This window comes from Rousettus aegyptiacus, unplaced genomic scaffold (genome assembly GCF_014176215.1).
Source record: "Rousettus aegyptiacus isolate mRouAeg1 unplaced genomic scaffold, mRouAeg1.p scaffold_m13_p_7, whole genome shotgun sequence".
Classification (NCBI taxonomy): domain Eukaryota; kingdom Metazoa; phylum Chordata; class Mammalia; order Chiroptera; family Pteropodidae; genus Rousettus; species Rousettus aegyptiacus.
Window position 1 is genome coordinate 96169728 of NW_023416310.1, and position 26476 is coordinate 96196203.

Below are 26476 nucleotides of genomic sequence, written 5' to 3' on the forward strand. Positions count from 1 at the left end.
ATCGAACGAAGCTGGTAGATTCCAGGGTCTAGAACCCGGAGGGCAGACCCTAAAGTTGATTGGGGTTTTCTGGGCTGCAGGCCCCACGCTCATCTCCCAGCTCATACCCACTCACTGGTACCCTTTAGCTTCCACTGGCTCAGAATGTGCCTACTCGAACTAGTTCTTTCTGGGCTCCAGGCATCTTTCTCACCTCTGCTTGCTCTGGCTTTTCCAGTTCAGTGGGAACTACCTTGTTTGCCTAGTCAGACGCATCTTCGCTCAGGCATCTAGTGACTCAGTTTACCTGGTCACAGATTGAGTTCCTCGCCATTCTTCACTCTACGAGCCAGAACTAGAGATCTGCATATGTAAATGAATAATTAGAAATAATTACGGGCTGAGTCAGCGGCTCCACTAGAAGTGGAACCCAGGCGTCTTGACTCAGAAACCTGGAGTTCCCCTTACCTCCCAGGGGACGCAGCGTCCACTCCGCGGCCCGGACCCTTTCTAGGATATTCCAAGCAGCGACAGAAGTTTAGATCCTCTGCGGGCCCCAGCGCCTCGCTGCCCAACGCGCTGCCGGACCAGACGAGGGCGGGGACGGGGGCGGGGACGGGGCGGAGCCCGGCCGGGTCTGGGCGGGGTTTCAGCGCAGGCGGAGCTTCCTTGAGTTCCGGAGTCGAGTCGCTGCCTGGGCCGCAGCAGGGATGCAGCCGCCACCCCGAAAAGTGAGCTTGGCCTGGGAATGGGGACTTCTGGCGGGCTGAGGGAATGGTGGGGACCTAGGAGGCACCGGCGTCGCGGTGGGGGACGAGAAGTGGGAAAGGGTCAGGGCCCGACCCCAAAGTAACTGAGGAAACAGCCCAGCCCCTCCCTGATCCCGCCTCCTCGCTGCTGCCTGCGCCGAGTGCTTTTCCGGTCCCCGCGCCAGGGGTCTTCAACCTTTTCTTACTCCCTAAGGTGAAGCCAGCCCAGGAGGTGAAGCTTCGCTTCCTGGAGCAGCTGAGCATTCTCCAGACCCGTCAGCAGAGGGAGGCGGATCTCTTGGAAGACATAAGGTAGCCCCTGACCCCTCGACATACCCAAATCTTCGCTGTTGCGAAGTTGTACCTTCGAGGTACATCTTGGGGTGGGCGGGAAGTTGGGATGAAGAACTCTCCATCCTGCCCACTAACAGCCCTCATCCCAAACCTGCCTCTCCAGATACCGGATAGGAATTCTACTTCCTCCCATCCCAACAAACGCATAACACACCGGGACCCGCCCTTAACCCCCTTGACTCCGCTCCACTCCCTCCACCCCCACAATCAGGGCATAATTCCCCCCTCCCTTTTCCAGACCTATTGGAAGGCTGGTGGACACTGTACCCAAGTCCCCATCAGTCTTTACCTCCAAGCCCACAGATGGTTCTCCGGGGGTGGGAAGGATCCTACCGAGGCTCTGAGTAGTGAGGTGAGGTTGTCCTTTGTTGCTGCTGCCTGAGGTGATGCCTGAGGTGATCTCAAGGACTCTCTCTCTTCAGTCTCATTCCCTCCTGGTATAGTTACATTCTAGGCCTCTCTCCCCTCTTCATCTTGCCCAGGCTGAGGAGAGGATTGGGAGTGGGAGAAAGGACCAAACAGTAATACCACCGTCCTAATCTTCACAGATCCTACAGCAAGCAGAGAGCTGCCATCGAACGGGAGTATGGGCAGGTATGGGACAACTTTCTCTGGACCTTCCCTTCTGTTCTGGCCTCTTCTACACCACCAGCAGTGTCCCACCACACACACCCCTGTTCTGGCCAAGAGCAAACCCTGGTAGGGCAGATTTGCATCAAGTCCCTGCTGTACTACTTATTAGATATGTGACCTTGAACAATGTACTACTTACTCTTCTTGGCCTCAATTCCTTCTCTGTAAATTGGGAATAACAATAACTGTACCTTCATGTAGGGTTGTTCTAAAGGTGGAATGAGTTACTGCATATAAAGCACTTATGAAGTAAGAAGCACATGATACACTTCCAACGAATAGCATAATTATACTCTGAGCCCATATTCTCCCAATTGAGGGGAGTCTTTGAAAGGAAGCTGGGTCTGTGATGGCTTTCCCACCAGGCACTCCAGAAACTGGCTGGGCCATTCCTGAAGAGGGAAGGGCACCGGAGTGGAGAGACGGACAGCAGGTGGGTCCCACGGAGGGAGAGGCTAAGGGACCAAGAAAGGGTGAGGAGCTCAACCCCAGGATCCTGCTAGGATGAAGGCCCAGCGAGGGGGAAGGACATGTGAGCTGCAGGTAGAGCTGACACAGCAGTGGGAGAGGAACTGACCGAGCAAGGACACTGTGGGTAGGGGCGGAGAGCATGAGTGATCCTTGTGGCTGAGCTAATGCGCTGATCGATTAATGGGCTCCCAGATGAGGGGGATGGGAAAACACTCCGTCTCCCATGGTGTTGGGGGGTGGGGTGTCTTGTGAAGCTTTGGAGTGCTCCCCTCCTCAATACAGACCTTCTCTGGGGAGAGGCAGGATGGTGTTTGGTGCCTGGCGCTGTCTGCTGGATGCCACCGTGGCTGGGGGCCAAGCCCGGCTCCAGGCGTCCGACCGATACCGTGACCTGGCAGGGGGCACAGGGCGGAGTGCCAAGGAGCAGGTGCTTAGGAAGGTATGGCTCAGTGGATGGGGTGAAGGAAGGGCTGGCTCAAGGCTGGAGGTGGTCTGGGTCAGAATTCTGTGTGTCCATGCCCCTAGGGAGCGGAGAACCTCCAGAGGGCACAGGCCGAGGTGCTGCAGTCTGTCCGGGAGCTGAGCCGAAGTCGGAAGCTGTATGGGCAGCGGGAACGTGTGTGGGCCTTGGCACAGGAGAAAGCAGCTGATGTCCAGGCCAGGTGGGACCATAGGGAGCTAGTACACCTCGGAGTGGGGGTGAGGGCAGTGGTGCCAAGGAACCACGGCCAGGCCTGACCTTAATTCCTTTCCCTTGATGGCACAGGTTGAACCGAAGTGATCATGGACTCTTCCACACTCGCACCAGTCTTCAGAAACTTAGCATCAAGGTTTGGGGATGCAGACATGATGGGGGGCAGGGAAGAGGTGGGAAGACTAGTCTAGTGGTTTAGAACCCAGGGGACTAAGTCTGAGACACTGGGATGAATCCAAGCTTCTCTACTTCCTTGGTGAGTGACCTCGCTTAACTTGATCTCTCTGAGCCTCATTTTATTCATGTATAAAGTAAAAATAATACCTTTCTTTTTCATTCCTTTAATATGTATTTACTGAGGATTCCTGTGTACTAAGCACTGTTCTAAACAAGGGGGATATAGTAGAGAACACTATTAATGGAGTTCCTGCCCTCACAGCCTGATGAGGGGAGACAGATAGTAAACAAACAAACAAATAGTTAGACTAAATGAAAATAAAACAAGGTGCTATGATAAAGGGTAATGAGGGGGTATAATTTAGGGGGAAAGCCTCTCTGAACAGGTAGATTGAGTGCCAAGAAGGAGCCAACTATGCAAAGATCTAGGGGAAGAACAGTCCAGGGAGAGGAAATGGTGAGTAGAAAGGCTCTGAGGTGGGAATAACTTTGTAGGTTCGAGGAACTCAGAGGAGGCCAGTGTGGCTGGAGCACTGTGAATAAGGGGACAAGCACTGTGAACAGAGGTCAGAGAGGTTGCAGGGGCCAGCTCCTATTGGACCTGGTAGACCACGGTAAGGAGCAGTTGAGGTTTCATTTTAAATGTATACAGATGGCACTAGAGGTATTTGAGCAGGAGTTGTGAGTATATAGAATTTTTAGTATATTGTCAGGCATCTCAATAATGTGAGAGAATCCATTCTGGAGCTGGGTTGGCTTTGGAAGGACTCAGGAGTCCAGGACTCCCTATTGATACCTTATTTTCCCCTCCTAGCTGGCTACCCAGTCGGCCCAGTACTCCAAGCAGCTGAGAGCAGCCCGCAATGAGTACCTGCTCAACTTGGTGTCCACCAATGCTCACCTTGACCACTACTATCAGGAGGAATTGCCAACCCTGCTCAAGGCCAGTCCCAGTCTAGATCCCCCTGCCTTTCAGTGGGGAGGGAGGAGAGGACCTCTTCCTGCTCCCTACCACCAGCAGGCTGGGTGGGGCTCGGGAACCTAACCTGCTTAGAGTGGGGAGAAAATAGATACCTGGCTTTGGGTTCTGCTTCTAGCTGGCAGAATGACCTCATATAGAACATTTACCACATTGAACTCTAGTTTCTTCATCAAGGATAACCCCCGCTGTGCCTACTTTTTAAGACGAATGGGGCTCAAGGAAGAGAATGGACATGAAAATGCTTTTTTAAATGGTTAAGTGCTGTGCACACATGAGGACCTATTATTAGAAACAATAAGGTCTTATTCCTTCCTTTTTCCCCCATACGTCATGCCCATTACCTATCCAAATTTGGACAGAGAGGCTGCTCTGTGGTAGAGGCCTGGGGGAAAGGTGGTGTCAGTATCTTGGGGTTCTTTCCAGGCCCTGGTCAGTGACCTTTTGGAACATTTGAGGGACCCCCTAACCTTATTGAGCAGGACTGAGCTGGAAGCAGCAGAGATGGCCCTGGAGCATGCCCGCCATGGAACACAGGCAACCTCCCAGGTGAGGGCTGTGCCCTGTAAGAGCCGCCCCAGAGATCCTGTCTTCCCTTCTCTCCCAGTACAGACCACCCCACTGCACATCTGCCCCTTTCCTTCTCATTTGTCCTCTTTATTCCTAGAGGGGATAGGCTTGGAGAGGGAGCCAGTACGTGACTGACTTTGACTTCTTCCAACCCCCAGGTAAGCTGGGAGCAGGATGTGAAGCTCTTTCTGCAAGAGCCTGGGGTATTTTCCCCCACACCACCTCAGAAGTTTCAGCCAGCAGGGAATGATCAGGTGAGACCTCCCTGCTTGTTGGAACAAGGTTAAATGTAAACAAGACTGTAGTTAAGGTCTCTCACCCATTATCCTTGTCCTGATACTAACTTACCGATTGTTAAACCATGGAGAGGAAGTTTCAGAACTCCAATTTACTTCCTTCCCACCAGGACACAAATTAACACACTTCATTCTACCTTTCTGACCACTGCAATATTCTGTTTTTTTCTACTTCTGCTTCTCAACCTGGATCCCATTTCTGGGACTCGTTATGTCCATGTGTTCACACGAACACACACCTGTGTCCATGGACATATAGATGTGTGCTTCCACCTCTTTTTCCCTGTCCTTGGAGGTCAGGACAGAGAGAAAAAAAGGCAGGAACTAGAGGGAAGGGGAATAGAGAAGGAGCAGCATCAGGCCCGCCTCACAGTACCCCTGTTCATTCAGGTGTGTGCCCTGGAGCTGGAGGGGGTTGCAGGAGATGTGGCTGGGGAGAGTGACCTGGAGAAAGAGGTTCAGCGCTGGACGAGCCGAGCTGCCCGAGACTACAAGATCCAGAACCACGGGCTTCGGGTGAGGTGGGGAGTGCAGGTGTGTGGGTGGAACAGAATAGCTGAGAATGGGGATCCCGGAGTCACTGGGGATGTCTTGGGGCTGCAGGTTGGAGAGGAAGAAACGGTATTTTAAGCCAACAGTGTGGCATAGTAGTTAAAAGCACAGCTTTTGAAGCTAGACTCATCTGGGTTCAAATCCTGCTCTGTTGCTTCCTAGTTATGTAACCCTGAGTAATGGACTGACTTAACCCCTCTGGACCTCAGTTTCCTCATCATTAAAGTGGGTCTAATAATAGCACCCACCTCATAGGGAAGAAGAAATGACATAATGCATGTGAAGTCACTAGCAAAGTGCCAGGTCCAAGGTAAGTTATGCCCCATATCTCCATCTGCCCTTGTCCTCTACCTTCCCAACCAGGTCCTGCAGCGGCTGGAGCAGAGGCGACAGCAGGCTCCAGAGCGGGAGGCTCCGGGCATGGAGCAGCGGCTGCAGGAAGTGAGGGAGAGCATCCGGCGGGCACAGGTGAGACACAGCCCTTGGTGTTGGGGCCACTGAGATCCCACCACCTCAGGTAACACTTTCCTCCACTCCTCTGTCTGATGGTAGGGTGAGGGGAGGCTGTGGTAGAGGGTGGACATATATGGGGAGGCTCCACTCACCTCACAAAGGTAGGCCCAGCTGTAGCCTTGATTGAACCCTTTTCCCTATGCCAGGTGAGCCAGGTGAAGGGGGCTGCCCGGCTGGCCCTGCTGCAGGGGGCTGGCCTGGATGTACAGCACTGGCTGAAGCCAGCAATGACCCAGGCCCAGGATGAGGTGGAGCAGGAGCGACGGCTCAGCGAGGCCCGGCTGTCCCAGAGGGACCTCTCTCCCACGGTGAGCTCCCTCTGCTCCCTACCCATCCAGGAGTGTAAAACTCCCCAGTGGAGGGCAGGCACTATAAAAGGAATCATAGCAGCACTTAAAGAGTTGTTCTGAGGCTTAAATGAAATCATTTAAGTATAATTCTTTGCATAGTTTATAGCATAGAGTGTTCATAACAAACTTGTATTACAAATATAGGATGGTGGTTATGAGCTAAGGTTCCGGGGGCAGATTGTAAGCAGTTCGAGTACCAGCCACTCACTTATTAGCTGTGTGATCTTGGAAAGTGACGTTCTGAGCCTTAGTTCCCTCATAAGTAAAATGAAATTAATAGTTTTACAAAATAACACTGGGTTATTATGACGATTGCATAAGATACTTAGCACTGTGCCTTAGCACAGAGTAAGCTCAGTACTCTAACTCTGTGGCCATTGTTAGTGTAACAATGCTCTGTGGTCATTTTGCTTGTGATACCTGGTGAATGGATAGGTGCTACTACCTTGGAGGAGGATCCACCAAGTTCTTTACAATAGGATGGGGGAGGGGGAGATACAGTGGGTACTTGAGAGTGACAGTGATGTCTGTTCTCTGCCCTACCTCCTCAGGCTGAGGATGCTGAGCTGTCTGACTTTGAAGAATGTGAGGAGACAGGGGAGCTCTTTGAGGAGCCTGCCCCACAAGCCCTGGCCACCAGGCCTCTCCCCTACTCTGCACATGTGGTGTTTGGCTATCAGGTGTGAATGGGGGTGGGAACCTGAAACGGGCAGGGATGGGGGACTACTAAGTCCTGAATCCTTCCTTGTGGGGCCCAGGCAGGGCGTGAGGATGAGCTGACTATCACAGAAGGCGAATGGCTGGAGGTTATAGAGGAAGGAGATGCCGACGAATGGGTCAAGGTGGGTATGGACCCTGGGCTCTGACTTTGGGTGGTGGGAACAGCAAGAGGGACTACTCTGTGGCCCACAAGGACCCAACCAGGCAAAGCTAGAAGCCTAAGTGGAGGAGGGCCACGGCTCTGAACTGCTGAGGCAAGTCTGTTATCTGTTCTTATTGCTGGTGAGCAGGCTCGGAACCAGCATGGCGAGGTAGGCTTTGTGCCTGAGCGTTATCTCAACTTCCCGGACCTCTTCTTCCCTGAGAGCAGCCATGATAGTAACAATCCCTCAGAGCCCACAGGTAAGAAAAGAAAATCCTGGATTGGGACACTGGTTATGGAGAAGAGTTACTGAGTGGTTGTGGCCCTGAGGTGTAATGGTCCTGGGGGACCACTGCCACCTCCTCCCCTCACCATCTCTCCTGGGCTTTTGCAGCATTCCTGGCCCGTGCCCTGTACAGCTACATGGGACAGAGCGCAGAGGAACTGAGCTTCCCCGAGGGGGCACTCATCCGCCTGCTGCCCCGGGCCCAGGATGGAGTAGATGATGGCTTCTGGAGGGGAGAATTTGGGGGCCATGTTGGGGTCTTCCCTTCCCTGCTGGTGGAGGAGCTTCTTGGCCCCCCAGGGATATCTGAATCTTCAGACCCTGAACAGGTAAGGCTTCCTTCTCCCTGGGTCCCCAGGCACCTCTGGCTTGACTTTCCTATCCCATCAAGGCCCCATATTCATTTTAATGCCCCCTCCCCTCCCAAGTTGTACCTCCCCATCTCCTTTGGTTGGACTGAGAAAAGGGAAAACAAGGCAATCTTAATAAAAGTTTGGTGGTGCTACTTTAGTGCTGGATAGATATGAGTTCATTAGATTTCTATTGTGTCACCTTGGGCAGTGATTTGAGCTTATTTCTTCACATGTAAAAAGAATAGTAATACCTACTTCAGCAGGCTAACTATCCTGATTATGGATAATGGAGGTAAAGCTCTTAGCACAGTGGCTTGCAAGAAGTGCTTTAAAGTATGGTACTCCCCCCACTCCCCAAAATAAATAAGTAAAGCAAAATAAAATACGGTACCTATTGTTATAATGCAGTAGGAAGAGTATAGGAATGGGAGTCAGGAGACCTGGGCTCTAGCCAGAACTCTGCCACTAACTGGGTCCATGGTTTTGGGTAGATGGCCTACCCTGAGTCTTGCCTTTAGGAGAGGAACCATAAACATCCCTACCTCATGGGATGGTGGTGAGGAATGAATTGGTGCATGTGAAGTGGGACAGAATCCTTAGGGCATAATAAGTGTCAATACATATTGGCTATTGAAATGTATATAAGCTACAGTTCCCAGCCAGAGACAAACATTTGGCCTCTCTCCGGACGGGGGAGTGATGGGACAGGAATTGAAGATGGGATGAAAGGACAAGCTGGGGAAACCTTCCCACATGCCAGAAATAACTGTGCCCCCTCGTCCCCAGATGCTGCCATCCCCTTCTCCTCCCAGCTTCTCCCCTCCTGCACCTACCTCTGCCTTGGATGGGCCCCCCACATCTGTCCTGCCTGGAGGTGAGTAGAGGAAACTAGGGGCCCTGGGAGGGGAAGGGGCAGGAATAAGAAGGAAACTTGGGACTCCTGGGCCACACTTAGCTCCTCTTCCCGCCCTTGGGAACCTCTACCATCAGGCTCACTGAAGCATGTGGGCTGTGTAGCAGACTGACTGTTCAGACTCGGCTCTGTGACTTCCTTGTATGTGATTTGGGGCAGGACATTTAACCTATCTGGGCCTTTACAGAGTAAGGAGAAAGGTTCCTATCTCACTGAGTTATGTTATGAGAGTTAAAAAGATGTCCGTAGAGTGCCCAGCATTGTGTTTGGCATGTAGCGAGCATGCAAGCAGTAGCTGTTTTCTCATTATTTTTAAAATTAGCCAGACTGTTCCCAATACACATTTTCTCCGCTTAGTGTTTTTGAATCCTGCAAACACCTTTGTTTGTGTAATCATTTTCCTTCTTAGAATATTCACCTTCCCTAAAGCCATCCGGTACTTACACTTTTTTGCAGAGCCTCCTGCCCTGATCCTGGATCCCTGTGAGCATGCTCAGTACCCACTCCTGCAGCACCCATAGTTTACTTTGAATGATTTAGCACTCAGTCTTTCATGGTGCTTGTTGGTGTTTCATTATTGGGTTCCTTAGAGCCATTTGGAGTAGGGTGCTGTGGATCCCACCTCTTCTCCTCTGGTACCCTGAGCAGGGCTGATTATATGGCAGGTGTCCAATAAGTGTTGAGGATGGATAGATTGATGGATTTTATGTCCCAGGTTGGTGACTATTCATTAATTCAACAAAAATTTACAGAATGCCACAGTCTCAAGTGCTGAAGATACAGCAGTGAACAAAACAAAGTCTGAAGACTGACTTGTGGTTCTTGTTTCTAGACCAAGACCTGGACTGCCCTGGACCCCTGGACATGATGGTGCCCCGACTCAGGCCGGTAAGGGTCCCTCCCTTGGAGGAGATTGTGTGGAGAGGGGTCATTCCAATTTGTCCTGTTTTGTCTTCAGGGCTGAAGGAAGGGACATAGATATCCCCAAGGGAGATCTCTGGAGCACTGATGGTCTATTCCCTACAGATGCGACCACCACCTCCCCCACCGGCTAAAGCCCCGGATCCTGGCCACCCAGATCCCCTCACCTGAAGCCGGGGGGATCACTGACCCCCAGGAATGCTGCTGCTGCCCCTTCTCCATGCTGTCAGAGATCACCCCTCAGTGACCATGCTGTCAGAGATCACCCCTCTGTGATCTGTGACACAGCCAAAAGCTGGACTCTCCCCACTTTCCATTCTCCCCACTTCTAGGGCTGGAACCCACTCTTCTTTTCCTCCATCATTAGTCCTCCTGCCATCTCTATGGCTGGAACTACCCCTATCTCTTCTTCCACTACCCCATCTCTAGGGTGGTGAAATACCCTGAAATCTCTGGGGCTGGCCCCCATCCCCCAAAGTCTTAAGTGGCTCTGGCCCATCTATATCTCCACTCTGGCTCTGTGACCCATCCCACTCCAGATCCCAGGACCACGGATGTTGGGGGCCAGGACAGGGGCAGACCTGTCAGAAGGAGTTGGAGCCAGTATGCAAAGCAACTGTAATGGTCTGAGCGGATTTATTGACAGTGAATAAAGGGCACGAAGCCCAAGCCAAGGCCTGGGCCTCTTGTGCCAAGAGGGCAAGGGGCCTAAGGTGCTATTGCTTTAGGGACCCACCAAGGGCAGGGGCCTGTTCCCAGCTGCCACGCTCTACCATATGGAGCTAGATGATGGGAAAGGCGGGTCAGGTGACCTGTTGGCAGGCAGGGGAAGGGGAAGGGACTAAGGGCCAAGGGTCGGGGATGAGCTTCTCCCAAGATAGCCCAGCCTGAGACCATGCAACTCCAGGTAGAAGTAAGACTGGTCCTTCAGCTGGGGGACAGTACTGTCCAGTGGAGAAGAAGGGCTTAATATGCTCCCACCCCTTGGCCTTGCCAGCTGATAGTCCTTCAGCGCAATGAAGAAAGAGGCTTGAAAGAGAGGAAAAGTAACAATGTCACCTCCTATTCAAGCTGTGTTCTAGCCGTTTTCCCTGGGGGCTGCAGGACCTTCCCCATACCCTGGAGCACAGGCTCACTCCCTACCATCACACCAAGGAATCTGTAGCAGAGGCTAAGCCTTCACTTTACCCTGTGGGCATAGGGAGCCTAAGGGCTTAGGTAGTATAAATAGGGGGTGGGAGGATGAGATTGTTTGACTTGGAGCCCAGGCAGACTCACCTCACACACCCCTTGCTTCCCGTGCTGGAGACACCTGAGAGAGAGGAGTCAACAATGGGAGAACAGGATGTAGGTCATATCAGTGCACCCCCAACCCCAGAGTAGGGTGCAATAAGAGCTCAGCCCACTGCAGCCCACCGCAGCCCTCCACAGCCCTGGCCACGTCTTCATACCTGGTGATCCGAGGTGTCCAGTTTGCTTGGCTGTCCATTTGCTTCTTGACTGGACAGCCCTGGGCTTGGGCCCCTCACTCCAGCCCCAAGGGTCAGCTCTGCAGAAGCTCCAGGGTTTCCCCCAAGTGCACCAGGGACTAGGCTGCTGTCCCTGAGTCTTCCATTCTGTACTGAGGGGCTGGCGAGGGCCTGGGACTGTGGCCTCTCAGGGGACAGGCTCTCAGTGGGCAGGATTCCTGCCCTAGGCTGTCCTCCCCCCGACCCCTGACTGCCCCCGGGGTCTTGCCCACCACCAGACCCCCAGCTTCTGTCTGTGGGGGAGCCATCACGATGCTCATGCGTCCCATAGCGCTTCTCAATGTGTGTCACCCGGAACCTGGGAGGGAAGGGAACACTGGGGCTTAGGACCACAGTTCAGAGGCTGCTGGCCCTTCCCTCCAACCAGGGACATTCTGGGTTTGATAGCCACTTCCCTCTGGGCTAGGGCAGGGGACACCTCAGATTGTGGGGCACATTGTGTAACCTGACTCCTACTGTAGATCACAGTCCAGGAGAAAAGAGCTGGGGCCCACCTCTGGAGGCAGGTGTCTGCTCATTGGGTCTCCCACCTCAGCCTCCCTTGTCCTGGGGCACTCTGTGCTTACCTGCCCACAGAGAACACTGTCGTCTCCCCAGGCCTTGGGCGGCTCTTTCCTTCCTTGGAGCGTCCTTGACGGACAAGTGGGGGCCTCTTATTGCGGCTGCAGTGGATGCAAGGGGCTGCAGAGCCCAGGTGCACTGTGTGATGATGGGAGGGGGTTCCATCCTGTAGGCTGGAGGTGGCATCCACACTGGACAGTAGTGAGGAAAGGAGCAAGGGTGACATTCCCATTTGTTGTTGTTCTTTCAATGTGCTCCTTAAACCTCCAGATGCCCCACAATCCCCAGGTCCCAATATTCTTTTCTTGTCTTTTTCTAATAAACTCAATATTAAGATGGTAGTGACCATGTGTTCTTCCTTCCAGGGCTGTTTTCTAAAAAGGACAATGCTTAACCCAGAGGAGTGGTACAAGGGGTGAACGTTAGGCTTGATGATATCCAGATAGGGGGTATGAAGGATTTCAACAAAACTTTCTTGCTGTAGATTAGCCAATCTTGCCCTCTCCCTACCCCAAACATGCAAGGATACTAGGAGAGGATTGTGCTGAAGGAGAGAGCACTCTCCAAGGCAAGCTAAGTCATGTTGGCCCTTGTTTCGAGCTCACCTGGACAGCTGCACTGTCCCTTCTCCTTCACTGTCACCCAGCATCTCCTTCAAGGCTTCAGCATTGGCTGAGGTAAGAAAGAAGAGGGAGTCACTAGAGGTGGAGGTCAGAGCAAGAGAAAGTCAAGGACCTGGGAGCAACAGGCCAGCTGACGCCCACCTTCATTTTGGATGATGCAGCGAACAATCCTTTCTACTGTGTCCTCATTCATGTCATCGTCCTCAGCTGAAGGGTGAAAGAGGTTGGCAAGGAATTGGGAAATGAGTCAGCTTTGGAGGACATTATGAGGTGGCTTCTGTGGCTTACTGCTCAAGACATACCCCTTTGCTTGTTTGCCATCATGCTGAGAAAGTATTTCAGGGATCAAGAGCAGAAAAGATGCGAAAGTTAATGAGAGCCCAAGATCACTGTCAGCGGGCTCTTCCCACTCATGCTGCCCTCTCTAGCCTTGCTTTCAAGGTGGTGTCACCCTACTTGCTGACTCAAGAAAGCATCACTAGGCTTTCTGAAGGCTTGGTTGGGATTTGGCCTGGGTCTGTTGGCCAGGACCGCAGACAGAGATGTGGGGAGAAGTGTAAGGGAGAAAGATGACTGAGCCAGGTTCTAGGCTCCTCACTCACGAGGCTGGAGCTGGGTGTCATCAGGCTCAGAGCCCCTGGACGTGCGGCAGCGGTAGCCCTTTTTCTTGAGCACGTGGCAGATCATGAAGCCTACAAGGCCCATGAGGAAGAAGACCAGCACAAGCAGGAAGAGCATGTACAGCTCATGTTGGGGTGGCTCCAGGTCAGGCTGTGGTTCCGACATGAGGCCCTGGGGGGCGAGCGCGGGCCAGGGCGCCTCCTGGGGTTAGGAGGCTGCAGCTAGGGATGGGGAAGGGATAGGAATGCCATCCTTAGGATCCCGGAGGTCCGGCCCCACCCACTAGCCAAATAGGGAGCTGTCCGGACCATGGGTGCTGGTCCGGACCAGGGATGCCAGACTGCGGCTGTGCAAGCCCTCTTCCACGACCCCGGCCACTCTTCCCCGACACCCACAGTGTTCCCTTTTCTAGCTGTCCTGCACTTCCGTCCCTCCCAAGGACACTGCAGAGCGAGATGGGACGGAATTCTCAAGCGGCCAGTGCAAGAATCGCGCCTGAGTCAGCGTCCGTACCTCCTCCGCGCCGGCCTGAGCCAAGCTTCTGCAGTCCCCTCCCTTGCTTGTACTCCAGCACCCCTCTCCTTTCGGGTCCTCCCATCCTGACCACCTGCCCAACCCGGTACCGGTGATTTGGTTCCGGCTCCGGCTCCGGCTCCGGCTCCAGCGGCTTCCTAGTCCGGCTCAGGGCCCTCGACGCCCTCCCGGCGCTCATCCCTTGCTTCCTTCCCCTCCCCCTTAGCCACCTCACCGGCTCCGGGCTGCAGCTGCAGCTACCGGTGCCGCGGCAGGCGGGGGGAGGGAAGGATGGAGAGGGATGCAGGCTGGTTGGGAGCGGTGGCAGGCTCTGGACAACTCCAACCTCGGGAAAGAGAAACGATGGGGGGCGCTGCCGCAGCTGCCCTGGGTTCCCAAATGCTTTAGCCTGTCACCGGCCCGGGACCAGGGGGCGGAGCACAGGTGTGCGGGGCGGAGAGTGAAAGCCGTGAGCGCTTGTGAGAGCAAGTGTGGCGCGCGCGTGACTGCGCAGCCCCCCCGCCCCCCAACGCGAGTGTGCAGCGCAGAGTCTGGGTCCGGGTGGGATGGATGGTCAGGCGAGAGTGCTCTCCACTGGTTTATCGGCACTTTTGGCGCGGCTCCTGCTCTCAAGCTGCCCTGGCCGGGAGGATAGCCGGGCATTTCCCAATGGGCCGGGGGAAGCCGGCTTTCCGCGCTCGAGAGGGGCGGTGTGGCCGGTTTTCCAGAGCCTCCTAGAGAGGTCGCCACGGCCTGCGCCCCGTTTGGGGCAGATGGCTGGACTGGATGGCTCGGCTTCTCAAGGATTTGACTCCCACCCGGAAGGAAATGACCCTCACATCCTAGGACGGATGCTACCTGTCCCCTGCCCAAGCCCAGACGCTCAAACCCCAGAGCCCAGAGGCGAGGCGAGGGGCGGAACTCCGCAGGGGGCGTGGCCTGGGGAGGCGGGGCCCAAGACTCCCGGTTCCGCAGAGGCAGGCTGCGTGCTTACGCAGCACGCACGACCGTGGGGTAGGCGGCCGGGCGGGCAGCGGAGACGCGGGGCCTGGTCCCGCGGGCAACCATGGCCAAGACCGTGGCCTATTTTTACGACCCCGACGTGGGCAACTTCCATTACGGTGAGGGAACAAGGTGGTATGCCAGGGGTTCCGGGACGCGGAGGTTTCGAGGCTAGGGCTACAACTCCAGGGCTGAGAACTGACGAACTCTCTTTTCCCACTCCCAGGGGCTGGGCACCCTATGAAGCCCCATCGCTTGGCACTGACTCATAGTCTGGTCCTGCACTACGGTCTCTATAAGAAGATGATCGTGAGTCCCGCCGCCTCTATTGGGGATTGAGGGTGGGGGCGAGCTGCGGCCCTAAATAAGGTAGGCTGCACCGAGTGAGACCCATCCCAAGAGTGGGGGTGGGGGAGGGCTAGATAGAATGAACCGGGAGCAGCCCCGCTCCACGCAGAGTGTTGATAGGTGCGTCCACCAACTTAATGGGAGTTGCTTTGTCAACTTAGGTCAGCCACCCTTTGACCTCAAGTGGACTAACACTTGGACTAGAGTTAGGCTGGTTTCGAAGACAGAAGGTGTTTTACTCCTTAGCATCCTAAGATGTGGGCAGTGCTGTGGCCTCAAAGAAGGGAGAGGAGCTGAATCACTGTAGCTGGATATGAGGTTTACCCTCAGGTCCCAGCCCTTCTCTGACCTTTCTCCAGGAAGGACTGCAGCCCTTTGTGTAAATTTGTATGTGTCTTTGGAGGATAATAGGAGATGTCCTGGGTTTTCTCTTTTCAACCTAGAATACTCCTACTTGGGTAATCAGTACACGGTCTTGGCCATGGTGCCTGTGGGACCAGGTCCCGCACCTCCGTCTCTCAGGTATACACATGCTGTCCGTCCCCAGCTTGGAATTTGTGGCTGTGATATGGGATTATAACAGTTAAGTTCAGCCCTCATGTGTTGCAAGGGGAACTAATCAACAGAATGAATGAGTGTCCACTGCTTGTGCTGAGACACAGACAAGTGTCATAAAAAAGACTAAGGTGATGTTAGTGCATGGAATTAGAAATTTCTTGAAATCGTTTGTTGATATGTACCTCTGCGTTTTCTGGCAAGAAAAGCTTTTTGTTTTGCTCAATTTTTAAGAAGTGTGTGAAGCCCTTGAAAGAGCCTTCAAAGGCTCTGGCTTAGCACTTGGGCATTTTGGGTTATAATTAGAAGAGTGGTGTATATCCCGTATTGTTTGACTCAAAAATTAAAAACTCAGAGGGCAGAGAGGACACAGAGCCCAAAGGAGGAGATGAATATGGAAAGAATCAGGAACAGGAGATCCAGGGAATAGGGCAGGTGGATTGGGGCTCATGGTTGAGAAGGTAGGAAAGGCAGGGCTGGAGGTGGGAAGAAGGCAAGCCCAGGGATCTTTAGGGGGCTCGATCATAATAAACCATCTGGCTAAGCAACATGTCTCTTCTTCACTTACCTTTGCCTCATAGAAAACATGGATTAGGGGTGAGAGGGACTGCTAGGTGTGGTCTTGGACAGTCCCCAGGGCTGGGTTCAGTGTGGGTGGTCTCAGCCCTGATCGGGATTGACCCTGCCTGGATTCACCTTGCGTTTCCATTCTGAGGTCTTCAAGCCATACCAGGCCTCCCAGCATGACATGTGCCGCTTCCACTCTGAGGACTACATCGACTTCCTGCAGAGAGTCAGCCCCACCAATATGCAGGGCTTCACTAAAAGCCTTAATGCTTTCAACGTGGGTGATGACTGGTGAGAGGACTGGGATTTTTGATGCCTTGCTTTTAAGGAAGACATTTGAGTGAGGTCTTGCGGGCAGCGAGTGAGAAGATTATGAAGTGGGTCTACTTGTCAGCAAGTCATCATTTACTCATTGGTTTATTCAACAAATATTTATTAGTTATTTGTTCTAGGCTAGGCCCTGTGCCCAGTGCTGGGGATGCAATGATCAATCACAGTAACAACAAAAATTTAATATTATAATTGTGTTAAGTCCTATGAAGGAGAGAGGTACATGACAGCATATGAGAGAGTATATGAGGGAGAATTACCCAAGTTTGGGGGTGTTCTGGTCAGTGGAGCATTCCTAGAAGAAGTAATGAAGATTGAGCTGAGATCTGAAAAAAAAAGTAGGAGATAATTAGATAAAACATAGTTGGGAAGAGAGAGGGTGAGGGGGAAAACTGTCATAGTCTCATGGGACATGTGCTAATGGTCTGTGGTAGGATGGAGTATGACTCATTTGAGGAACAGAAAAAAGGACAACTGCAGAATAGAAAGAGAAGAGTGATCTGAACTGAGGCTGAAGTTATAGGGCCTTTAATAAGTAAATAGCCCTCTGATTAATTGGAATTTTTACCCCTAGAGTAGAGGGAAGTCTTCGAAGTGTTTTAAAAAACAAAAGAGTGAGTAGACATGATCAGGTTTGCATCCAGCTTGTACCATAGAAGAAGACGCAGGCCCTATGGGGAAGGGAGTGGACAAGAAAGTTAAGGCAGGATCCTTGCTTATATTCTAGTACGCATCCATGTTTTTTCTGGAGCTAATAATTGCATTGTGTTTTTCACTGGCTTAGTTTTCTAGGTGTCAGTCACTAATAATTCTTCCCAAACCCTTTGAGAAACTGTAAAACTTCCTGCAGTTCTCTTTTCATTTGGTCACATGTGTCAGCTGCACTATTTTCTTGGAGACCTAAAACTAGGGAGTTTTAAAAAGCTTTTCCTTTTCTAAAAGTCAGGTTTGTGAAGGTGTAATTTGCATACAGTAAAACTCACCCTTCTTAGATACATAGTTCTGAGAGTTTAGGTAGAAAGGTCAGTTTTCCTGCAAAGGTCCCTCATACCCTTTGTAGTCAATCCCTTCTCTCCATCTTAGCACCAAGCAACTACTGACCTGAGGTCTGTCCCTAAATTTTGCCTTTTCCAGAGTGGTATATAAATGGAGCCATGTGGTATGTAACCTTTGTGTCTGGCTTTAAGCCTCTCCTTTTTAGAAAGAATGAAGATGGTAATAATGATAGCTAACATTTATTAAGTGCTTACTAGATTCCACACACCATGTTAAAGGCTTTCTGTGGGTCATCTCATCATTATTACTATTTTATGTATACTATGGGAATATAACGTTCTTTAAAATATGTAACTATAAAGAATATTTTGAACATAGTATCTCTTAAGGAAAATAGAGCTACATTCTCTTTCAACTTATTTCCTTTTTGTGTGTACGTTCATATACCTAGAAACTGCCTGCTGCCCTCCCCGGCTAGAGTCCAAACTTCCTGACAGGGTTAAATACTCCTTTACTTCCCATCAGTGCCTCGCACAGGGCTTGGTACATGGTTTGGTCCAAAATATATGTTGAATACATTTTCAGATAATTTGGGTGTGTAGGAGGGGAAGAGAGGGTTATTGAAGACTGGAGATTGGAGAGGTTTGGGTGGGAGGAGAGGTGTAGGAAGGCCTAGACAGAAATAAAAGGCTCCAACTTGCTCCCCTTCCCTGCAGCCCAGTGTTTCCAGGGCTCTTTGAATTCTGCTCCCGTTACACAGGCGCATCTCTGCAAGGAGCAACCCAGCTGAACAACAAGGTGACCATAGCCCTGCATTCCCTTTCCCCTTTCTGTGGGTCCTTGGACTCAAGATCTTGACCTTGACCCTGAGCTCCCAGCTTTGCAAGTGAGCAGGAGGAGGACTGTGAGTTGGATGTTTGTCTTTCAGATCTGTGATATTGCCATTAACTGGGCTGGTGGTCTGCACCATGCCAAGAAGTTTGAGGTGAGTGAAGAGGTGATGGGGGAGATAATGGTCACTTCAGGGTCAGTGTTCAGGATAACAGTAGGGGCAGCTGGGTGGAGGTATCGATCCTTTCTTTTTAAGACCACTGTCTTGCCGTAGGCCTCTGGCTTCTGCTATGTCAATGACATTGTGATTGGCATCCTGGAGCTGCTCAAGTAAGTAGCCTGGGAGGAGATGGAAGGACTTACGAGACTAGCTGACGAGGTCTCAGACTGTCCTGGCCCTGACCCTGACCTCCACTCCCATACTAGCTTCTCCCAAGTTCTTTGTGCTTCATTCAGGCTGCCTCTTGCTATGCTCTGCTGCAGATTCCCTGCTGCCTGCTCACATTTCAGCCTTCTCTGCACATCCCTCTCCTGTCCCTGCCTCCAGCCTGGAGCTCCCGGGTTGCCCTTAGGGAACTGGTGGTGTTAGGTTTCAGGTGACTTGGGCCAAAGCAAGACTCTTCATAATCTCAGACCTTGTGTTTGGGAGGAGCGGATGGGGGGTTTTCTTCCTGGGCTTCACCTCTGCCTCAGACCTGGCTCTACCCTCACTCCAGGTACCATCCTCGGGTGCTCTACATTGATATTGACATCCACCATGGTGATGGGGTTCAGGAAGCTTTCTACCTCACTGATCGGGTCATGACAGTGTCCTTCCACAAGTACGGAAACTACTTCTTCCCTGGCACAGGTATGGGACTAGGAATGTCCGTCCCCTTCGCACCCCTCAGCCCTTTACCATGACTGCCTCCTTCGCAGCCTTCTGTTCTCTACTCAGATGGCCCTTTCTCAGAGAAGCCTCTCCTGACCACCCAGTTAAAATAGTCACCCCCTTCCTCCTTGCTCTCTTACATCACTCAGCTTGTTTCTGGCCGAGCACTCACAGCTATTTGTATTTATTGTGATGTTTTGTTGACCATCTCCCTCCTCATCATCCTCAGTCCCCAAGAAAATAAGCTTGGTGGGATTTCATTCATTTTCTTAGTTCTCTTTTACTACTGTATCCCTAGTGCCTAGTACACAGCTTGGTTCATAGTAGGCCTAAGAAAGTATTTGTTGAATGAACGCTAGCTTCAGGAGACTTGGTGGCTGTAGGGAGTATGTGGTGCAGGTACGTAGTGAGAGGCCCTCATTGTGGGTTGGGGCTGAAGCAGCTGGGTTGTGGGTGCCTCTTGTGTGTGGCTGCCACCCCCTACCTCCCGATTCCCTACAGGGGACATGTATGAAGTTGGAGCAGAGAGTGGCCGCTACTACTGCCTCAATGTGCCCTTACGGGATGGCATTGATGACCAGAGTAAGTTCTAAAGTCTTCACCCTGCTCACTGGTCCCCTTCTTTCTCTCCTTGAATTAACCTCTTCTGTCTGGTATTTTCTACAGTTGGGTTAGGTGTCCTTAAGGATGAATGGCCTTCAGAGGGACCGTGGACCCCCTCCAGAAATTATATGTAACATATTATGTGTCTGTGCATTTTTCTGGGAAATGAGTCATTTGCTTTCATCAGTCACTCAAAGGGATCTGGGGATCTCTCCTTCAGAAGTTCAGAACCAATGGTTTGATTCTTTGGCTTGCCCCTTTCCTGGGCTACATGCTCTCTCAACCCCCTTTTTCCTTTTGTTCCCTGTCTCCCCATCCCCTTGGGGTGCCAGGTACCCATCTTTGGCCCTCTCCCAGGTTACAAGCACCTTTTCCAGCCAGTTATTAACCAGGTGGTGGACTTCTACCAACCTACGTGCATTGTTCTCCAGGTAATACTGCCAGTGCCTAGTCAGGAGGGCTCTGCCTGGTCTTGGGGTAAGAAAGCAGGGAAGAGGAGAGCCTCTAGGTTGGTGGGAAAAGGGAAATGGGGGCATCTGGGATGTTTTGATCAGTTTTCTTACCACGGCTGCCTGAGCTTTTGCTTTTTGCAGTGTGGAGCTGACTCTCTGGGCTGTGATCGATTGGGCTGCTTCAACCTCAGCATTCGAGGACATGGGTGAGACTTGCCCTCCTTCCACTCCTCCAGGTTTTCAAGCGGCCTCGGGCCTCAATACCTAGATTGAGGGTAGTTAAAGAATGGGTCTCACCTCTTTCTTGGGAGTCCAAAATAGCTACAAATTGTACTTGAACCGGAAATAGTCACTTTGAGCAGGATTCCCCAGCTGGTTTTCATTCATAATAGGTTTTTATTAAGCACCTATTATGTTCCAGGCATTGTAGATGGGAGATGGGGATGCAATGGGGACACTCCTATGGACTTAACAGTTTAGTGTAGAAAACAGAAGATGAGTAAGCAAAGAAAGTAAATTGTTATAAATCGTATGAGGGGAAATGATAGAAAACTTAGGGTGACAGTGGGGAACCTACTTTAGATAGCACGATTTGGAAAGGATTTTCTGAGTTGAAATTTGGGCAAAGACCTGGTGTTCGAAAAGAGTGACCCATAAGAGGAGCGAGAGAAGTCTGTCCCAAGTGGTGGGAAGGGCCCACGCAGAAGCTCTGAGGCCGGGGAGAGTTGATGTAGTGGAGAAGGTGAGGTCAAACCAGTGAGGGTGGGCAACAAGCTGGCGGTGGTTTGAGGTGGTGTGAGGTCTGAGAAATCAGCAGTGGCGAGGCTGAGCAGAGCCGTCAGACCCTGGTAAAGTGTTTAGATTATATTGCAAGTATGATGGGAAACCCTTGGAAGATATTAAACAGGGAAGTGCTACTCTCCAACTCATGTTTTCTTTCTTTCTTTATTTTAATTGTTATGAGCTTATTTGAGCCAAATTGATAACATGTGCTGGGGAGCAAGATCTCAGCTCCCCCAGGTCATGTTTTAAAGTGACCGTTCTGACTACTGAATGGAGAAAGGTTTGGGGTGGGAGGACAGGAGCAGAAATGGAAGGACCAGTCAGGAAATGATTGGTATTGTCTAGGCAGGAGATATGGTGCCCCTGCTAAGGTAGAGGAGGTGGTGATGGAGAAAGTACATGATTTGAGTTATATTTTGGTGACTAGAACTGACAGCACTTGCTAATGCATTGATGAGAATAGTTAATTAACAGGTGGGGTGCCAGAGTGGGTGTAGAGCAAGAAAGAGGTAGGAGTGCATTGTATTTTAAAATTTTTATTGAGATGCAATATCTCTGTAATAAAATGCACACATCTCAAGGATATATATAACTCAATGAATTTCACTGCCTAGATGGAGATGGAACATTTCTAGTTCCCTCGTGCCCCTTTCCAGGCAATACCTAGAGGTGTATACTTTGGCTTTTGATAACTTCCTCTACGCATTTCTCCGTTCCTTTTAACAGAGAGTGCGTTGAATATGTCAAGAGCTTTAATATCCCTCTACTGGTGCTAGGCGGTGGTGGCTATACTGTCCGAAATGTTGCCCGCTGCTGGTAAGTGTGCTCCCAGATTACCCTCCACCCTCTTGTCTGGTGTGAGCTAAGGGCTTCCTGAGGGATGGCCAGATGGGCCCTTCCACCCACTTGCTTAGCCAGTTCCCCTCTACTCTTCGGTTTCAGGACATATGAAACATCACTGCTGGTAGAAGAGGCCATTAGTGAGGAGCTTCCCTACAGTGGTAATGACCGCCACACCAGTAAGGCCATTTTCACAAGACCCCAGAGTGGCCTGGTTTGAAGGCAAATGGGAAATTTGAAACTCTCAAAACTATAAATTCAACCTTGGCCCAGAGCCGTGAAAAAATTGAGCAGCTTTTTTGTAGGGGTTTGGGTTGGGAAGGAAAGTGACTGGAAAGTCTTGGGACACACCTGTCTGAGTCATATCCTGCTCCTAACCTCCTTTTCCTCCCTAAGAATACTTCGAGTACTTTGCTCCAGACTTTACGCTCCATCCAGACGTCAGCACCCGCATTGAGAATCAGAACTCACGCCAGGTCAGCAGCTCGGAGAAGCTGAGAACAAGGGTGGGGAGGCCCTGGAGAGGTCCAGGATGTGGGAAATCAGACCAGAGATGAGAAGAAAGTTCTCAGCCATCACTATCACTGTTATCAGCTAGGAGGCAGCCCAGGTTAAAGTAGAGGCAGTCGGGGGGTGTGAGGAGGGACAGTGATCAGCTAGGGGACTTGAACTAGGTTTCAGGATGAGATTAAAACTAAGATGATAGGCAGCTAGAAGGTTGGATGCCCTGGGAATCAGTAGTAGCTGCTCACTCTCTGTTCCTCGTCCCCAACCAGTATCTGGACCAGATCCGCCAGACAATCTTTGAAAACCTGAAGATGCTGAACCATGCACCTAGCGTCCAGATTCATGATGTGCCAGCAGACCTCTTGACCTATGACAGGACCGATGAGGCTGATGCAGAGGAGAGGGGTCCTGAGGAGAACTATAGCAGGTCTGGAGCAGGGAGTAGAGAGCGGGGATTCCAGCAGGCTTGTTGGGGAGCAGAAAAGTAAACTGAGGCATTAGTTTAGTAGTCTCTGACTAACTTTCTTTAGTATGCCTATTCTTGGGTCTACTGCAATTTCACACTCTTTTTGCCCTGTTTTTAATGACACAAGTAACATATTTCTTATAAAAATGTTAAACAGTGCCAAAATATGTTAAGTTTGCAGTCACACAATCCATACCCACAGATTAACCATTGTTAGTCTGATTTGCATCTTTTCAGATAGACTTTTTCCTATAGATGATAAGTGTACCGTTCAACATGCACAGATAAACATAAATGCACATACACACTTATTCTTGGAGTTTGTGTAGTTTTGGGGCATTTATTTATATATCTATTTTTCGTTTTTAGATACAAATTGGATTGTTCTATATGGGTTGTTCTACAACTTAGAATTCCTTCAACTGGTTCTTTTTTTTTTTTTTTTACAAAGCAATGTGTCTTCCTATGTCAGTATATATAGATCTGCTTCATTTTATCAGTTGTATAATATCCCATTGTGTGGATGTAGCATAATTTAACCAAGTACCATTGATGGACATGTACATTAGTTCCCATTTTTTCATTATTACAAAGAACTTAACAGTGAACCCCCTTACATATACATCTTTGCGTGCTTGTTTGAGTTGATTAGCTTCCTAGAATTGTTGCTGCTAAGTCAAAGGCTGTGTGCACTCAGATTTTTTATATTTGCTGCCAAATTCCCTTCCAAAAAGTCAGTAATGGTTTATATTCTTGCCAGCATCTTACTCCTTCCAGGTTCTGAGCTGGACAGATCACTGCCCTAATACTATTCTTTAAGGCCCTTTGATTTTTTTTCCTCTGTTAATTTTTTCAACTATGATAGTTATATTGTGGGTTTTTTTTTTTTTTTAAAGTATTTTTCTGAGATACAAACTAAAATATTTACAGATGCAGTGAATTAGGGAAAAAAGACTGGAATGAAATTTTTTTAAACCCCAGAATAGGCTTTTCTGAAAAACGAAGGGAAAAGACAACAGAACCCAGAAGTGCAGAAACATGCACTTAACAGAGAACCGATCTCCTAACGTGACTGAGGGGTAACTGCAGCTGGACACTTGCAGGACACCTGGTCTAACACCCACACAGTGTTAGAGCTTCGAGCTGGCTCTGCTGAAAAATCTGACAAGCTTCTCAGTCCCTTTTGGAATCTGCTTCTTTCAGAGTTTAGGCTTCCAGGCCTGTCTAGACTTGGGCATTACTGCTTGGTCCCTTAGGACCGCCCTAACTCTCCGTGAAGACTCCTTCCTACTTTTGGTTGAGGAAGTGTCTGAACCTCTGGCCTCAGGGAATCCTTTTTGACCCATCATCTCCTTCTCAACTTCTTCATGTCTCTGAGGCATGACTTCTGGAAACAGATTTTCATTCTTCCTTTTGGCAAAGCTTGGCTTATTCATCTATAGTTCCAGGCTGATATCTGGGCCCATCTCCACATTGCATTGGCCCCTCTCAACAGCCAGCAAAAAGAAGCCTCAGGCCTCTTCCTGTCCTAAGCCGTACCTCACTGTCAGACCGCCCACCAAGTTCCTGTTCTTTGATGCCTGTATCTATAGCTTGCATATCATTTGAAGAGTAGTAATAGTAATAGTACCACTTTTTGTGGGTTTGCTAAGCTCCAGACTCAATACTATGTGCTTTATATAAAAACATACACATCATTATGTTATCATTCTGTTGCCATCAGACAACTCCCAAGAGGTGGCTGTTATTCTCAAATTACCAGAGGAGGATTCTAAGGCTTATAGAGGATAAATAACTTTCTGAAGGTCCCATAGCTAGTTAAATATCAGGGCTGACAATCAAACTTGAGCCTCTGCCTCCACACCTTGAACCCTTGCACACTTAAGAAGTAACTGAGACATTGCTTACCAGGCATATAGGGCCTTTCCTGACTCAGTTCCCCAGCTTTTCTTTGATGAATTTTTCCCTTCTTTCTCAATTACCAGCTGTGGGCAAGATAATCCAGTTATCAGCTATTCATATTTTCCCAGAGAATAGTTTTTCAAAGAGAAAGAAACAAGTATTAAATACTTATTGGGCCCTATGTCCCTTTCATATTCCTTCTCTTACTACAGGTTTATCATATCATGTCACTCCTCTGCTTAAAACTCTTCTTTCCGTTGCACTTAGAAGAAAATCCAAATTTCTGACCATGGCTTTAAAAGACCCTGCATGCTAGCTCTTACCTACATCCCTGGTCTGAGCTCTAACTATTCTCCTTCATGCACACCCCTCCATACTCCAGCCATCCTGGCCTCCTTGCTTTTACTGGAATACATCAATCTCCTTCTACCTGATAACTTCTGTGCTTGGTTTTTTTGCAGCTCGGAATGGTCTTCCTTAGATCTTTGGCCAGCTCCTTCTCAGACCTCAGGTCTTATCTTCTTAGAATAGCTTTTCCTAATAATCCTGTCTGAAATTTTACCCCTTTCCTCTCATCTCTTTCAGTCACATTTCTCTTTATTTCTTTTTATTCACAGTGCTTTCCACCATCTGAAATTATTATATATGTGTATATATATACATATGTGTATATATGTATATACACATATATACACATGTGTATATATGTATATACACATATATACACATAACTTTATTATTGTCAGTCTCACTTATTAGGTAAGTTTTTGAGGATTGAAAAATTTTGTCTGACTTATTCTCTACTGTATTGCTAAGGCTTGTGACAGTGTCTGGCACAGAACAGTCTCTCAAATGTTTACTGACTACATGAATGAAGGACTGACTAATGATCAGTCTCTACTAACAGAAGGAGAGGATTAGTCCTTTGACAAAGGGGGCCTGAGAAGTGGCTCCAGAGAGGGTGTCTATGTGAGAGAAGATTGGGACTTGGAAAGTGGGACTCTTACTTCTCTTACCCTTGCTTTGCAGGCCAGAGGCACCCAATGAGTTCTATGATGGAGACCATGACAATGACAAGGAAAGTGATGTGGAGATTTAAGAGCAGCTGTGTCTCAAGGAATTTACCTCTTGGTTGGATGGGAGGGGAAAAGCATAGGTTCCTTAGCCCCGGACTGGTCACTTTTGGGGCTTTTACCAGTGCTAGGGGATGGTTTGGAGACCACATCTGGTTCTTAAACCAACTATCCCCTTTCTTCTCCCTTCCAAGACCTAACAATGGTACCTATTAGGGATTGTATGGGATAAGGGTAGCTCTCTCAAGGCCATCTTGGGCACTGGTCCCTAGGTGCCAGCTCCAGCCCCTCTGGCCCCCTTATTCCTTCTCTACTTCCCTCCAATCCAGAGACTTCTAGGGATAAAGGGGTAATCAGGACTGAGGTTGCCTCTGACTTCCTCCTCTCCTGGATTCTCATACTGCAGTATAGTACAGGTGAAGAGTGAGAGATCTTAGGGGGCTCTGGCTCCTTAATACCTTAACTCCAGATGATGAGACATACAGTTTGATTTGGGGGAGGATGTGAAAATATGCTGTTCTACATTTTGGCTTTATGTCCATGTCACCACTTTTTATTCAATAAACCAAGTTGATATTTTTTGTACCTTTTGTCTTTCTGGGATTATTCTTAATTACTAGCTGCTTATGTGTGAAAGGAGAAGAAATGGGGGTGATAATGTATGTAATAAACATCAGAGTTAACGTTCAGCACTTGACTTTATGTTAGGCCTTGTGTATGTATACTACATGGATTATTTTACTCATATATAGAGAGTTAATAGAGCATTCTGGTTAAGAGTTAGAAAACCTGGTCAGATTACTAGCTTAAGAGAGGGAGTAGAAGATGACTTCAGGTTTTTGAACCTGAGT

At 49.9% G+C, this 26476-nt stretch overlaps 3 protein-coding genes across 12 annotated transcripts; 2 read left to right on the forward strand and 1 right to left on the reverse strand.

The window, feature by feature from the left end:
• The first annotated feature begins 602 nt into the window (after positions 1-602).
• FCHSD1 (FCH and double SH3 domains 1) lies at positions 603-12083 on the forward strand. Of its 5 annotated transcripts, none has more exons than XM_036225165.1 (21): positions 603-710; positions 943-1040; positions 1631-1676; positions 2081-2148; positions 2469-2625; positions 2712-2848; positions 2953-3016; positions 3872-4000; positions 4463-4585; positions 4765-4860; positions 5293-5418; positions 5818-5922; positions 6114-6275; positions 6869-6997; positions 7076-7159; positions 7328-7439; positions 7574-7794; positions 8605-8692; positions 9188-9214; positions 9564-9619; positions 9758-12083. In XM_036225165.1, the coding sequence occupies exons 1-21, from the start codon at positions 690-692 to the stop codon at positions 9821-9823; spliced, it is 2115 nt and encodes a 704-aa protein (XP_036081058.1). In that variant the 5' UTR covers positions 603-689; the 3' UTR covers positions 9824-12083. The 5 variants fall into 5 exon arrangements, with proteins under 5 accessions (XP_036081058.1, XP_036081059.1, XP_015979664.2 ...); XM_036225166.1 differs by having other exon boundaries at positions 604-710; positions 2490-2625; XM_016124178.2 differs by lacking the exon at positions 9188-9214 and having other exon boundaries at positions 604-710.
• Positions 9603-14370, reverse strand: RELL2 (RELT like 2). 5 transcript variants are annotated; one of them, XM_016124183.2, is made up of 8 exons: positions 13610-14369; positions 12968-13207; positions 12507-12572; positions 12348-12414; positions 11748-11933; positions 11104-11479; positions 10931-10964; positions 9603-9691 (listed from the first exon to the last, which is right to left on the reverse strand). In XM_016124183.2, exons 2-7 carry the CDS (start codon positions 13149-13151, stop codon positions 10932-10934), a joined length of 912 nt encoding a protein of 303 aa, XP_015979669.1. In that variant the 5' UTR covers positions 13152-13207; positions 13610-14369; the 3' UTR covers positions 9603-9691; position 10931. The 5 variants fall into 5 exon arrangements, with proteins under 5 accessions (XP_015979669.1, XP_015979668.1, XP_036081060.1 ...); XM_016124182.2 differs by lacking the exon at positions 9603-9691 and adding an exon at positions 10272-10681 and having other exon boundaries at positions 13610-14366; XM_036225167.1 differs by lacking the exons at positions 9603-9691; positions 13610-14369 and adding an exon at positions 10272-10681 and having other exon boundaries at positions 12968-13247.
• Positions 14371-14484: 114 nt separating this feature from the next.
• Positions 14485-26210, forward strand: HDAC3 (histone deacetylase 3). Of its 2 annotated transcripts, XM_016124167.2 has the most exons (15): positions 14485-14620; positions 14728-14810; positions 16120-16262; positions 18014-18095; positions 18226-18282; positions 18403-18458; positions 18845-18978; positions 19501-19581; positions 19960-20033; positions 20196-20260; positions 21564-21653; positions 21780-21838; positions 22074-22153; positions 22454-22611; positions 25582-26210. In XM_016124167.2, exons 1-15 carry the CDS (start codon positions 14566-14568, stop codon positions 25649-25651), a joined length of 1287 nt encoding a protein of 428 aa, XP_015979653.1. In that variant the 5' UTR covers positions 14485-14565; the 3' UTR covers positions 25652-26210. The 2 variants fall into 2 exon arrangements, with proteins under 2 accessions (XP_015979653.1, XP_015979655.1); XM_016124169.2 differs by lacking the exon at positions 14485-14620 and having other exon boundaries at positions 14780-14870.
• The last annotated feature ends 266 nt before the right edge of the window (positions 26211-26476 follow it).